General features: G+C 35.8%; 1 protein-coding gene across 1 annotated transcript in view; it reads left to right on the forward strand.

The window, feature by feature from the left end:
• SCP2 (sterol carrier protein 2) overlaps positions 1–15962 on the forward strand; it is a 96720-nt gene that overhangs the window by 39918 nt on the left and 40840 nt on the right. The window contains exons 9-11 of the mRNA XM_018044270.1: positions 2012–2162; positions 3261–3408; positions 12000–12107. Coding sequence (XP_017899759.1) covers positions 2012–2162; positions 3261–3408; positions 12000–12107 — 407 coding nt within the window. The remainder of the gene's footprint in view (positions 1–2011; positions 2163–3260; positions 3409–11999; positions 12108–15962) is intronic.

A 15962-nucleotide genomic window follows, 5' to 3' on the forward strand; every position in this document is an offset into this window, starting at 1 on the left:
GCTTCAGCATCATTCCTTCCAATGAATATTCAGGACTGATATCCTTTACGATTGACTGGTTTTATCTCCTTTCAGTCCAAGGGACTCTCAAGAGTCTTCTCCAACACCACAGTTCAAAAGCATCAATTCTTCGGCATTCAGTTTCCTTTATAGTCCAATTCCGATATCTGTACATGACTACTGGAAAAAAACCATAGCTTTGACTAGATGGATCTTTGTTGCCAATATGCTTTTTTCTTTAATATTCTGTCTAGGTTGGTCATAGCTTTTCTTCCAAGAAGCAAGTACCTTTTAATTTCATGGCTGCAGTCACCATCTGCAGTGATTTTGGAGCCTAAGAAAATAAAGTCTGTCACTGTTTCCATTGTTTCCCCATCTATTTGCCATGAAGTGATGGGACTGGATGCCATGATCCTCGTTTTTGAATATTGAGTTTCAAGCTAGCTTTTTCACTCTCCTCTTTCACTTTCATCAAGAGGCTCTTTAGTTCCTCTTTGCTTTCTGCCGTAAGGGTGGTGTCATCTGCGTATCTGAGGTTATTGATATTTCTCCTGGCAATCTTGATTCCAGCTTGTGCTTCTTCCAGCCCAGCGTTTCTCATGATGTACTCTGCATATAAATTAAATAAGCAGGATGACAATATACAGCCTTGACGTACTCCTTTCCCAATTTGGAGCCAGTCTGTTGTTCCATATCCAGTTCTAACTGTTGCTTCTTGACCTGCTTACAGATTTCTCAGGAGGTGGGTCAGGTGGTCTGGTATTCCTCTTTCTTGAAGAATTTTTCACAGTCTTTTGTGATCCACACAGTAAATGGCTTGACATAGTCAATAACGCAGAAGTAGATGTTTTTCTGGAACTCTTGCTTTATCGATGATCCAGCGTATGTTGGCAATTTGATCTCTGGTTCCTCTGCCTTTTCTAAATCCAGCTTGAACATCTGGAATTTCATGGTTCATGTACTGTTGAAGCCTGGCTTGGAGAATTTTGAGCATTACTTCGCTGGTGTGTGAGATTTATGCAATTGTGTGGTAGTTTGGGCATTTGGTATTGCCTTTCTTTGGGATTGGAATGAAAACTGTCCTTTTCCAGTCCTGTGGCCACTGCTGAGTTTTCCAAATGTGCTGGCATATTGAGTGCAGCACTTTCACAGCATCATCTTGTAGGATTGAAATAGCTCAATTGTAATTCCATCACCTCCACTAGCTTTGTTTGTAGTAATGCTTCCTAAGGCCCACTTGACTTCACATTCCAGGTTGTCTGGCTCTAGGTGAGTGATCATACCATTGTGATTATCTGGGTCGTGAAGATCTTTCTTGTATAGTTCTTCTGTGTATTCTTGTCACCTCTTCTTAATATCTTCTGCTTTTGTTAGGTCCATACCATTTCTGTCCTTTATTGTACCCTGCTTTGCAAGAAATGTTCCCTTGGTATCTCTAATTGTCTTGAAGAGATCTCTAGTCTTTCCCATTCTATTATTTTCCTCTATTTCTTTGCACCTATCACTGAGGAAGGCTTTCTTATCTCTCCTTAAGCAGATTGCACAAGTCTTAACGAAACCATGGATTTTCTGGTATCTCCTATTCTTTCGTTTCCCATTTTTCAAAAGGATTTCGGGACCGATTATTTGAGAGAGAACAGAGTTGGAGCTAGTTAGGCCTAGAGTAAAATCTTTATTGTATTAGCTTAGAAATAACCTTGTGGACTCCTCAGAAGTCACCAGAAAATACCTTGTTTGTTTGCAAAGGCAAACCTGAAATTCTTTGCAATAAGAACTTTTGGGGAGAGACCCATAGAGTCTAAGCAGTGATTGGCAGCTTTTAAATTCTTGCCAGAGGTTCAATCTTCAGATAGGAAGCATGTGTAATTTTTAACTACAGATATTACTAGGCCAGTCCAGTGACCAGCAAGCATCCTCTCCCTGCCTATCTTTCCACACTGTAAGAACCCCTACTCTGAAATCCTAGGATTGAAGTGAACAGGATATCAGTAACTATTTTACCTCCTCTTAGTCCCACTTCAGATGGTGCGGCCGCAGCAATTTTGGCTAGTGAAGCGTTTGTACAGAAGCATGACCTGAAATCCAAAGCTGTGGAAATTTTGGCTCAAGAGATGGTGACTGATATGCCAAGCTCATTTGAAGACAAAAGCGTTATTAAAATGGTGTGTCTGAGGTTCTGTTTTGTTAATCAGTTGAGAAATTTCTTTTTAAAAGTTTAAAGTGACATCATGTCATCAGCTCTGAAAGTTTATTTACTTGAAAAAAATTGGTCTAGAAAATTTAGTATTGTAACCCATCATTTAAGAATCTAAGGGAAAATCACTTATGAGAACATATGCACTTTTAACTAACTAGTGTTCTATTTTTTAAAATTTTGGAATGATTAAATATGCCCAGAACCCCAGTGTTATAGAATTAAAAAAACAACAAAAAAAAACCCCAAAAAACCAAGGATGTTTTGAGGAACTTTTTGACCCTTAGCACTTTAAAAATTCTGACTGCAGATTGAGTACAAAATGGAGGAAATAAAAAAAATGAGAATTCTGACCTAGAACTCTAGGTTGAATATTTGAAGATATATACATATAAAATATGCATTATGGACACACATGTATGTAGGTAAGCATAGGGTTTACATTAGAGTTTATAAAATGACTTTATAATAATGCTTTGAATTTTAAAATGTTTCTATAAATTCCCCAAGATAGGGTGTGGTAGAGGTAGAACTTAGGTTTTTCCAATTGCAATACATTTTCCATTATATCACAATTTTATTGGTTGGAAAAGAGTTGAGTTTGCATGTTAAAGGGTGTTAAGAGCATGAATTGGAAAAATGATTTGAATCCTACGTGATCTTCTATTGATAAAAGAGGATTGTTTATTTTCATGTAGAAATTCACCCATATTTTTCAGTGAATCATAATAGTCTCTTGATAAATCTCTTCAATTTACCACAGCTGTATATTGTGGTTGACAGAGTTTTGTAACAGCATTGGATATGGCATGAGGAATTATAAATCCTTTTTGTATATCTGATTGAAAATTCTATTCTTTATAGTACAGAATTTAATGTGTATGTCCATTGTCTCTCCTGGATATTTTATTTGGACTTTCTGTATAATATAGAATTAACTGAGATTTCAACATTTATGGAAAATCCTTACCTGTAAAGGTTATACGTATATTAATCTTTTATAATCCTTACATGAAAGTCCCAGTTTTGATACCTTTAATGTGTTTATATATGATTTTGGTTTTAGGTTGGTTTTGATATGAGTAAAGAAGCTGCCAGAAGGTGCTATGAGAAATCTGGCCTGAGACCAAGTGATATTGACGTAATAGAACTTCACGATTGCTTTTCTACCAATGAACTTCTTACTTACGAAGCACTGGAACTGTGTCCAGAAGGTAATATCTCTGATGAAATGCAGATTAACTTACTACGTTTCACTGAGAAAATTTCACTTTCATCATCGAAACAAAATAATTCACTAATTGCTTTCCCTTCTATGTTGCCTCTGCCACACTGTGCTAAGTGAATGTAAGCTCTCTTAATGCTGGACTTTTAGAATTGTAGTTTTGGACAGTACCAAACGAGATGACAGAATACGTAAATGATTTAATTTATGTAAATCAAGGGTACTTATAATACACTGTTAAGTTAAAAAAAAAAAGATAGAAAAATCACTTATGTAGTTATAGGTATTTCAGATGTGTTTGAACAAAGACCTGCAGAAGGGAAAATGAGAAGGCTAGTTGGTGGGATCTGGAGATTTTTTTTGTTTTCGTTGCTTAAGTGGTTGTACCGGTTTCTACTAGCAGTATGTGAGATTTTACTTGCTTCATCTTCTTATCAACACTTGTTGTGGTCAGTTTTTAAAATCTGAACCATTCAAGAGACTATATACTGATGTTTTAATTTTCATTTTAATTTGCTTATTCCTGATTACTAATGATGTTGAGCATCTTTTCTTGTGTTTGTTGATATTTCATGTATCTTTTGTGAAGTGTTTGTTCAGATCTTTTGCCCTTTGATTATTGGGTTAGTTTTCTTCTTTATTATGTTGTAAAATTTATATAAATGTATATTCTGGATACAAGTAATGTGTCTGATATATGTGGGCTGTGAACTTTTTCTCCCAGTCTGTGGCTTGTCTATTGTTTTATTTTTTATTTTTGGTTGTTCTAGGTCTTTATTACTGCACTGGGTGCCTTTTTGTTTTATTAATGATGTCTCTTGCAGGACAAATTTTAAAAGTTTTGATTATCAGTTACATATATTTTAATCAATTTTAAAAGATTTATTTGTTTTTTAATTGAAGGATAATTGCTTTATATAATTTTATTGTTTTGTCAAACATCAACATGAATCAGCCATAGGTGTACATATATCTCCTCCCTCTTGAACCTCCCTCCCGTCTCCCTCCTCATCCCACCCCTCTGGGTTGATACAGAGTCCCTATTTGAGTTCCCTGAGACATATAGCAAATTCTCATGGGCTATCTATTTTACATATGGTAAGGTAAGTTTCCATGTTACTCTCTCCATGCATCTCACCCTCTCCTCCCCTCTCCCTATGTTGATAAATCTGTTCTGTTCTCTATGTCTCTTTCTCCATTGCTGCCTTACAGATAAATTCAGTGGTACCATCTTTCTAGATTCCACATATATGCGTTATTATATAATATTTATCTTTCTCTTTCTGAATTACTTCACTCTGTATAATAGGCTCTAGGTTCATCCACCAATTAGAACTGACTCAGATGCATTCCTTTTTACGGCTGAGTAATATTCCATTGTGTATATGTACCACAACTTCTTTATCCATTCATCTGTTGATGGACATCTAGGTTGCTTCTGTGTTCTAGTTATAATAAATAGTACTGCCGTGAACATTGGGTACCCATGTCTTTTTCAATTTTGATTTCTTCTGGGTATATGCCTAGGAGTGGGATTGCTGGGTCATATGGTGGTTTTATTCCTAGATTTTTAAGGAATCTCCATACCATCTTCCAAAGTGACTGTATCAGTTTATATTCCCACCAACAATGTAAGAGGGTTCCCTTTTCTCCACACTCTCTTCAGCATTTATTGTTTGTAGACTTTTTGATGATGGCCATTCTATCTGGTCAGAGAAGGCAATGACACCCCACTCCAGTACTCCTGCCTGGAAAATCCCATGGATGGAGGAGCCTGGAGGCCTGCAGTCCATGGGGTCGCTGAGGGTCGTACACGACTGAGCGACTTCACTTTCACTTTCATGCATTGGAGAAGGAAATGGTAACCCACTCCAGTACTCTTGCCTGGAGAATCCCAGGGATGGGAGAGCCTGGTGGGCTGCTGTCTCTGGGGTCGCACAGAGTCAGACATGACTGAAGCGACTTAGCAGCATTCTATCTGGTGTGAGGTGATATCCCATTGTAGTTTTGATTTGCATTTCTCAAATAATGAGTGATGTTGAGCATCTTTTCATGTGTTTGTCAGCCATCTGTATGTCTTCTTTGGAGAAATGTCTGTTTAGGTCTTTCCCCACTTTTCAATTAGGTTATTTGTTTTCCTGGTATTGAGTTGTATGAGCTGCTTATATACTTATATTAATCCTTTGTCAGTTGTTTCACTTGCTATTATTTTCTCCCATTCTGAGAGTTGTCTTTTTATCTTGTTTATAGTTTCCTTTGTTGTGCAAAAGCTTTTAAGTGTAATTAGGTCTCACTTGTGTACTTTTGTTTTTATTTCCATTACTCTAGGAGGTGGGTCATAGAGGATCTTGCTTTGATTTATATCAAGTGTTCTGCCTATGTTTTCCTCTAGGAGCTTTATAGTTTCTGGTCTTACATTCAGGTCTTTAATCCATTTTGAGTTTATCTTTGTGTATAGTGTTAGAAGTGTTCTAATACCATTCTTTTTCATGTAGCTATCCAGTTTTCCCAGCACCATTTATTGAAAAGGCTGTCTTTGCCCCATTGTATATTCTTGCCTCCTTTGTGAAAAATAAGGTACCCATAGGTGCATGGGTTTATTTCTGGGATTTCTATCTTGTTCCCTTGGTCTATATTTCTGTTCTTGTGCCAGTACCATACTGTCTTGATGACTGTAGCTTTGTAGTATAATCTGAAGCCAGGAAGGTTGATTCCTCCAGCTCCATTCTTCTTTCTCAAGATTGCTTTGGCTATTTGGGATCTTTTGTGTTTCCATATGAATTGTGAAATTTTTTGTTCTAGTTCTGTGAAAAATGCCATTGGTAATTTGATAGGGATCACATTGAATCTATAGATTGCGTAGTATAGTCATTTTCCCAAGACTGATTCTTCATACCCAGAAACGTGGAAATCTCTCCATCTGTTTATGTCATCTTTGATTTCTTTCATCAGTGTCTTATAATTTTCTGTGTATAGTTCTTTTGTCTCCTTAGGTAGGTTTATTCCTAGACATTTTATTCTTTTGTTGCAATGGTGAAAGGGATTGATTCCTTAATTTCTCTTTCTTATTTTTCATTGTTAGTATATGGGAATGCAAGTAATTTCTGTGTATTGATTTTGTATCCTGTGACTTTGCTAAATTCACTTTAATCAATTTTTTAAAGGTTCAGGCTTTGTATATTCTAAGAAACTTGTCTACCCCAAGATTGTAAAGATTGTCTTCTGTTTTTATTCTAGGGTTTCTATAGTTTTCAGTTTTACTTTGAAGTGTATGATCTATTTTGAGTCAGTTCTTATGTTTGGTATAAGATAAAGGTTGGAAGGAATGATGCTAAAGCTGAAACTCCAGTACTTTGGCCACCTCATGCGAAGAGTTGACTCATTGGAAAAGACTCTGATGCTGGGAGGGATTGGGGGCAGGAGGAGAAGGGGACGACAGAGGATGAGATGGCTGGATGGCATCACTGACTTGGTGGACATGAATCTGAGTGAACTCCGGGAGTTGGTGATGGACAGGGAGGCCTGGTGTGCTGCGATTCATGGGGTTGCAAAGAGTTGGACACGACTGAGCGACTGAACTGAACTGAACTGAAAGGTTGATACTGTTCTTTTTATTCCTATACTCATATTCAGCACCATTTATTGGAATGACTTTCTCTCCATTGAATTGCTTTATCACCTTTGTCAAAAATTGCCATATGCATGAGGATCCATTTTTGGATTCTATCTTCTGTTCCATTGATCTCCATGTCTATCTTTCACCAATATAAAATTATTTTTGGCTACTGTGTTTATTCTACTCTACTCTATTAGATAGGATAAATTCTCCACCTTTGTTCTTTTTAGAAATTATTTTGCTTATATTAGGTCCTTTGCATCACCATGTACATCTCAGAATTAATTTGTCAATTTCTATAAAGTAAAAAGCTTGCTGGAATTTTCATTGTGATTTTATTGAGTCTTGCATCTGGTCCCATCACTTCATGGCAAATAGATGGGAAACAATGGAAACAGTGGATTTTCTTGGGCTCCAAAATCACTGCACATGGTGACTGCAGCCATGAATTTAAAAGATGCATGCTTCTTTGAAGAAAAGCTATGACCAACCTAGACAGCATATTAAAAAGCAGAGATATTACTTTGCCAACAAAGGTCTGTCTAGTCAAAGCTATGGTTTTTCCAGTAGTCATGTATGGATGTGACAGCTGGACAATAAAAAAGGCTGAGTGCCAAAGAAATGATGCTTTTGAACTGTGGTGTTAGAGAAGACTCTTGAGATTCCTTGGACTGCAAGGAGATCCAACCAGTCCATCCTAAAGGAAGTCAGTCCTGAATATTCATTAAAAGGACTGATGCTGAAGGTCCAACACCTTGATTACACGCAAAGAACTGACTCCTTGGAAAAGACCTTGATGCTGGGGAAGACTGAAGGCAGGAGGATAAGGGGACAACAGAGGATGAGATGGCTAGATGGCATCACTGACTTGATGGACATGAGTCTGAGCAAGCTTTGGGAGTGGGTGATAGACAGGGAAGCCTGGTGTACCGCAGTCCATGGGGTCACAAAGAGTCAAACACGACTGAGCAACTAAACTGAACTGAGCTAGATTCATTTAGAGAGAATTGTCATCTTAACAGTGTTAACTCTTCTAAACCATTATATGTGTATATCTCCTTTAGCTTCTAACAGGATGCTTCTTGTTTTCAGTATAGGTCTTTTGTTAGGTTTATTCCTTGGAATTAAAATTCCAATGATTTTTGGTGTAATTTTAACCTTCATTTTCCAATATTTGCTGATAGTATGAAAGAATGCAATTGATTTTAAAAAAGCTTGAAAACTGTGACTTTGCTAAATCCACTTATTCTAGTAGTTATTTTCCAGATTATGAGTGATTTTTCTATGTAAACAATCATGCCATTTGCCAATGACAGTTTACATCTTCCTTTCTGATATTTTTATTTTTTCTTACCTTATTGCAATGACTGTGAGCTTTAGTATCATAATGAATAAAAGTAGTGAAAGTGGGCATCCTTACCTTGTTCCTGATCTCAGGGGATACAATTTAATCTTTCACCATTATGTATGTTAGCCACAGTTTTTTTTGTTGTTGTTGTTTTGTTTTTGTTTTTGGCTGTTGTTGATGCCATTTATCATGCTGAGAAAGTTACCTACTGTTCTTAGTTTGCTGAGTTTTGTTTTTTTTTTTAATCATGAAGGGGTGTTGGATCTAAAAAATTCTTCTACATCTATTAAAATGATCATATAGTTTTTTTCCTTTATTTTGTTGATGTGAATTACATTGATTTCAAATGTTAAATTAACCTTGTGTTTCTGGGATTAATTTTACTTGGTCATATTATTTAACCTATTAATATATTGTTAGATTCAGTTGAGCATTTTGTGAATAATATTTGCTTATATATTCATGAAGTATATTTTTCTATAGTTTTCTTCTTTTCTAAGTTGTTTTATGCTGATCTCTGAAAATAAATTGAGCAGTGATTGCTCATTCTGTATTTTCTAAAATTGTTAGTATAAGATTAATGTTAGTTCTTCTTTGACTATTTTGTAGAATTTACTGGTATAATCAAGTTGTTTAAAGTTTTCTTTGGCAGTATGTTTTCAACAAATTAATATTTATTAATAGAGACAGGAATATTTATATTTTTTGTTTCTTCCTGTGTCTATTAATTTTGGCAAGATACATTTTTTCAAAAAAGCTGTTTTTATTTAAGTAGTCAGATTTGTCAGCTGAAGTGGTTCAGAGTGTTCTGTTTTTATCCTTTTAATTTCTGTAGAATCCATGCTTACTTTTTTTTATTCCTGATGTTGATGGTTTTTGTTCTTTCTCCTTTTTTACCTTCATCTGCCTACCTAGAGGTTTGCCACTTTTGTTGAGCTTTAGAAAGATTTGGCTTTTGACTTTGTCGTTGTCTTTTTTTCCCCTCTATTTCACTGATCTCTGCTTTTCATTATTTCTCTCCTTTAATTTACTTTGGGTTTATTTTGACTTTTTAAAGTTTCTTATGACAGATAATTTATTTTAGATCTTTCTCCATTTCTAATGTAGTATGTAAAGCTGTGTGTTTTTCTGTGAGCATTATGTTAGCTGCATTCCACAGATATTTTAAAGTTTTTATTTATTTTAATTGGAGGCTAATTACAATATTGTAGTGGTTTTTGCCATACATTGACATGAATCAATCATAAGTATACATGCGTCCTCCATCCTGAACCTCTCCCACCTCCCTCCACATCCCATCCCTCAGGGTCATCCCAACGCCCCAGCCCTGAGTGCCCTGTCTCATGCATTGAACCTGAACTGGCAATCCAGTTCACATATAGTAATATACATGTTTCAATGCTTTTCTCTCAAATCATCCCACCCTCGCCTTCTCCCACAGAATCCAAAAGTCTGTTCTTTACATCTGTGTCTCTTTTGCTGTCTCGCATATAGGGTCATCATTACCATCTTTCTAACTTGCACGTATATGCGTTAATATACTGTATTGGTGTTTTTCTTTCTGATTTACTTCACTTTGTATAATAGGCTCCAGTTTCATCCACCTCATTAGAACTGATTCAAATGCTTTCTTTTTAATAGCTGAGTAATAGTCCATCTTGTATATGTACCACAGCTTTCTTATCCATTCATCTGCTGATGGACATCTAGGTTGCTTCCATGTCCTAGCTATTGTAAACAGTGATGCAAGGAACGTTGAGGTACACGTGTCTCTTTCACTTCTGGTTTCCTCGGTGTGTATGCCCAGCAATGGGATTGCTGGGTTGTGTGGCAGTACTATTTCCAGTTTTTTAGGGAATCTCCACACTGTTCTCTATAGTGGCTACACTAGTTTGCATTCCCACCGACAGTGTATGAGGGTTCCCTTTTCTCCAGACCCTCTCCAGCATTTGTTGTTTCTACAAAAAGTCCACAGGTTTTTAATATCCATTGTCATTTAGTTCAAAATATTTAAAATGTCTGTTTAATGTCTAATTTTGTCTTTGACCTGTTAAACTATTTAGAGATAGTTTAACTATTTGTTTAGTATCTAAGGATTTTGAATTTTCATAGGTATCTTATTGCTTTCTATTGTAATTTTGTCATAGTCAGAGATTATGTTTTATTTGTTTTTGATCCTTTTAAACTAATTGAAATTTATTTTATGGCTCAGCACATGGTATATGTTGGTGAACTTACATGTACTTGAAAAATAATGGTGATTTTGAGATTGTTAGATGTAGTGTTCGATATATGTCAGTTAAATCAAGATGATTGATAGAACTTTTCAGATCTTCTATGTCTCCACTAATTTATTAGACATGCTGTATCACTTGCTGAGAGAGGAGTGTTAGAATCTCATACTATAGTTGTACTACAGTTGTGGAGCTCTCTCTTTTTTAAATTTTATCAATTTTTGCTTTTTTTATTTTGAGGCTCTGTTATTTATGGTTTTTATGTCTTCCTGATGAGTTGTTTGTTTGTTTTTTTCCATTATCAAGTATTCTACTTTACCTCTGGTTATATTCTTTGTCAAGAAGTCTCTTTTATCTGACTAACATAGCCATGCCAGCCTTCTTATGCAGCAACCAGAGAAAAAGCTGTGCAGCAACAAAGACCCAGTACAACCAAAAATAAATATATAAATAAATGATTGTGTGTATGTTAGTTACTTAGTCATGTCCGACTCTTTGTGACCCCATGGACTCTGGCCTACTAGGCTCCTCTGTCCATGGAATTCTCCAGGCAAGAATACTGGAGTGGGTTGCTGTTTCCTTCTCCAGGGAATCTGCCCAACCCAGGGATCAAACCCAGGTTTCCTGCTCTGGGCAGATTCTTTACGGTCTGAACTACCATCAAAAGCTATTAGATGCCTCTGGTAGCATCACCACGGCCATTATCATCATTATTTAGACACATTTCACCTCTCATTACCAGAAATATCATCTGGAAGAATATTTTATACGATGCATGCATTATTGTTTACTCCTTAACCACCTGGATGAATGACCACAGAATTGATAAGAATGTTGAGGCTGCCAAGCATGTGATATAATTTTTTTTCTTTAAGCTTACATTATGCTTAACAGTGTTTTCAGCCATTTTATTTCATGAAAGTGCCCTTTTTTTTCTCTCTCTCTCTCCCCTCTTCACACTGATGTTTACTAAGAATATTTATATAGCATGTAATGTACAGTTGAAAATGGAAATGAATACATTTTGGCAAAATTATGAATTTTTAAACCTAGTATTATTTTATTGTATCTATTTCAGTGTTTTTCTTATGGTTCTCTGAATCTCTGTTATATTAAGAGCAATTTTGGAAGCAGAGAGCTCTTAGGAACTAATAGGAGCTTTGTTTCATGCAAGAAATGTTCTGAAAATATAAGCCTTTATTACCCAATATTTATTACCTCACTTTTAGAAGTGCTTATGTCAATTTGATGTTAGTATGAGCCATCAAGAACTGTTTGGTCCAAGAAATTCATGGCTATCCATAAGTTAAAAAAACAAAAAAGAATATCATTTATCCCAATGTTATTTCTTACATTTATGAATATTATTTTTCCTTCTGTAGGTCAAGGTGGAAAACTGGTTGAAAGAGGAGATAATACTTATGGAGGAAAGTGGGTCATAAATCCTAGTGGTGGATTAATTTCAAAGGGGCACCCACTTGGAGCTACAGGTAATGATACACATAGATTTCATAATTTTTAAATCATTTTTGGCATAAGTGTGAATGATTTGGTCATTGATGTAAGTGAATGATTTTATTCTCTGAGTTTGGTATGCAGTTTTTTAAATGACTATTTAACTATGATATTTTCAATTTTTGTTAAGTATAGTATAGTTCAAAAATCTTGATTAATTGTTGAGAATTTGAATTAGTTGAAACTCTGAGTTCAACAAAAAGCATTTTAAAAATTCGATTATTGTAAAATAGGTGTACAACTTAATTAACAAGATGTTTCCAATTAGGGATGCTGCCAGATCTGCTAGATAGGATCATGTGAAATAGCACATTATTTACGTATAGTTGCATATGTGGTGGGTGTTGTATAGAACTTTTTTTCTCTCGAGAGAACTGGTCTAAAAGTTATGAGAATTTTACTGTGGATCTACTGCTGCCTGGCCATGTGACTTTTTTGAATAATTTTCAATTATTAATGATTAGTCAGTCACGCTGACTCTTAGTTTCCTTAATTGTGAAATGAAGAAATTGTACAAAGTGGTTTCCAAAATAGCGTAGCACTAAAATTCTGAGATTTATTTTATGAAGACAGGTAGGTTTAGTATTTTTTTATATTGTCTTATGTATTAAGTAAAATTGTATAAATTATCAGAAATTCCAAAATAGAGAAGAATTGGAATTTATAGTATATTTATTTTAGCAATTGATTTTGGTTTATTTCTGTTTATCACTCAAATTAGGTAATCTTATAAACTAGTAGCAAAAATGAGTATGCATAGATAGAGTGTAAGAGAGAAATAGGTAGACAGGCACATACAATCGCAGTATAATGTGCCACTTACTGTTCGTTTTCTATTCTTTATGTGTTTGCTTCTTTTCTCTCTTTGATGCTATCTTGTTATTAACTGAATATTTTTTAGTATTTTATTTTCTCTCTTCTATTGAATTGTTTCCTTTTCTCATTTTTTTGGTGTTTGCTCTAGGATTTACAACATGCATCTTTAATTTACCATGGTCTACCTTCAAATAATGTCATAAAATATCACTTATAGGAATTTTTCTAATAGCATATTTCCATATACCCTGATACTCTGTGCTGCTATTGTCATACATTTACTTCTGAATGTATTATAAACCCCACACTATACTATTTCTATTATTATTGCTTTAAATAGTTTAATATGTTTAAAATATCTTTGAAAGTAATCTAAAAACAAGGTGAACGAGAGTGATGTTACTAAGAGTGGCAGAATAACAACACCTGAAAATACTCTCTGTTACAAAATTACCAAGAACATTTGCAAAAATTGTCAAGATCAACTTTTTCAGTTGATTTTAATTAACCAAAGGCTTACAATAATCTGGAGCAACATTTATTAAAAAGAAGTCAACAGCTCTATCTCTGTAAGAACAACAAGCTTTGTGGCACTTTTTACTTGCTCTGATATCAGTCCTTTTCTCCAGCTCCATGGTAGCCTTGCAAACAAGAGCCTGCAGTCATAGTGAAAACTAGATTACCTAGCACTGAAAGAGAAGTCACTCAGTCATGTCTGACTCTTTGTGACCCTGTGGACTGTAGCCTACCAAGCTCCTCTGTCCATGGGATTCTCCAGGCAAGAATACTGGAGTGGGTTGCCATTTCCTTCTCCAGGGGATCTTCCCGACCCAGGGATTGAACCCGGGTTTCCCGCATTACAGGCAGACGCTTTAACCTCTGAACCACCAGGGAAGCCTGGAGAAGTCAAAATTGAGTTGAAGTTCTTTCAAAGCCCCATGCTTAGAGGCTTGTCATTATTTGACCTGTCTGGAAGTTCTCTGGTAAACCATTCTCAAAAAGCTTGTCTTTGTGTAACCCAAAGAGAACATGCCCAATGCAAACAGTATTTTTCTCAAACTGATTTGTCAAAAACAATCAGCAACAACTGTTTAACAATGTAGTCACTTAAGATGTCAAAAACAGATGGAGCAAACAACAAATTAAGCACCCCCACTTCCCAAAAAAAGCTTAAAAGGAAAAGCTGGTGAATGAGTTGTCCATTTTGTTGTTGTTCAGTTGTGTCCAACTTTTTGTGACCCCATGGACTGCTGGATGCCAGGCTTCCCTGTACTTCACTATCTTTTGCAGTTTGCTCAGACTCATTTCCATTGACTCAATGATGCCATCCAACCATCTCATCTTCTGTTGCCCCCTTCTCTTCATGCCCTCAATCTTTCCCAGCATCAGGGTCGTTTCCAGTGAGTCAGCACTTGGCATCAGGTGGCCAAAGTATTGGAGCCTCAGTTTCAGCATCAGTTCTTCCAATGAGTATTCATGATTGACTTCCTTTATGATTGATTGGTTTGATCTCCTTGCAGTCCAAGGGACTCTCAGGACTCTTCTCCAGTACCATAGTTTGAAACCATAAATTCTTTGGTACTCAGCCTTCTTTATCATCCCATTCTCACATCCATACATGATTACTGGAAAAGCCATAGCTTAGACTATACGGACCTTTGTTGGCAAAGTGATATCTCTACATTTTTTAAAATTTATTTTTTAATTGAAGGATAATTGCTTTACAGAATTTTGTTGTTTTCTGTCAAACCTCAAGACAAATCAGCCATAGGTATACATATATCCCCTCCCTATTGAACCTCTCTCCCATATCCCTTCCCATCTCACCCCTATAGGTTGATATAGAGCCCCTGTTTGAGTTTCCTGAGCCATATAGCAAATTCCCATTGGCTATCTTTTTTACATATGGTAATGTAAGTTTCTATGTTACTCTTTCCATACATCTCACCCTCTTCTCCCTTCTCCCCATGTCCATAAGTCTATTCTCTATGTCTGTTTCTCCATTGCTGCCCTGTAAATAAATTCTTCAGTGCCATTTTTCTAGGTTCCTTATATGTGTGTTAGAATACAATATTTATCTTTCTCTTTCTGACTCACTTAACTCTGTATAATAGGTTCTGAGTTCCTCCACCTCATCAGAACTGACTCAAATGCATTCCTTTTTATGGCTGAGTAATATTATATTGTGTATATCTACCACAACTTCTTTATCCATTCATCTGTTGATTGACATCTAGGTTGCTTCCATGTTCTAGCTATTGAAAATAGTGCTGCAATAAACAATGGGACACATGTATCTTTTTCAAACCTGGTTTCCTCAGGGTATATGCCTAGGAGTGGGATTACTGGGTCATATGGTGGGTTTTATTCCTAGTTTTTTAAGGAATCTTCATACTGTCTTCCATAGTGACTATATCAATTTACATTCCCACCAACAGTGCAAGAGGGTTCCCTTTTCTCCATACCCTCTCCAGCATTTATTGTTTGTAGGCTTTTTGATGACAGGCATTCTGACTCATGTGAGGTGACATCTCATGATGTCTCATTGTGGTTTTGATTTGCACTTCTCGAATAATGAGTGATATTGAGCATCTTTTATGTGTTTGTTAGCCATCTGTATGCCTTCTTTGGAGAAATGTCTATTTAGGTCTTTTCCCCACTTTTTGATTAGGTTGTTTGTTTTCCTGGTATTGAGTTGTATGAGCTGCTTGTATATTTTGAAAATTAATCCTTTATCCGTTGTTTCACTTGCTGTTATTTTCTCCCATTCCGAAGATTGTCTTTTCATCTTGCTTATAGTTTCCTTTGCTGTGCAAAAGCTTTTGAATTTAAGCAGGTCCCACTTGTTTACTTTGTTTTTATTTCCATTACTCTAGGGGGTGGGTCATAGAGGATCTTGCTCTGATTTATGTTGAGTGTTCTGCCTATGTTTTCCTCTAAGGGTTTTATAATTTCTGTTCTTACATTTAGGTCTTTAATCCATTTTGAGTTTATCTTTGTGTATGGTGTTAGGA

The sequence above is a fragment of the Capra hircus genome, chromosome 3 (genome assembly GCF_001704415.2).
Source record: "Capra hircus breed San Clemente chromosome 3, ASM170441v1, whole genome shotgun sequence".
Lineage (NCBI taxonomy): Eukaryota > Metazoa > Chordata > Mammalia > Artiodactyla > Bovidae > Capra > Capra hircus.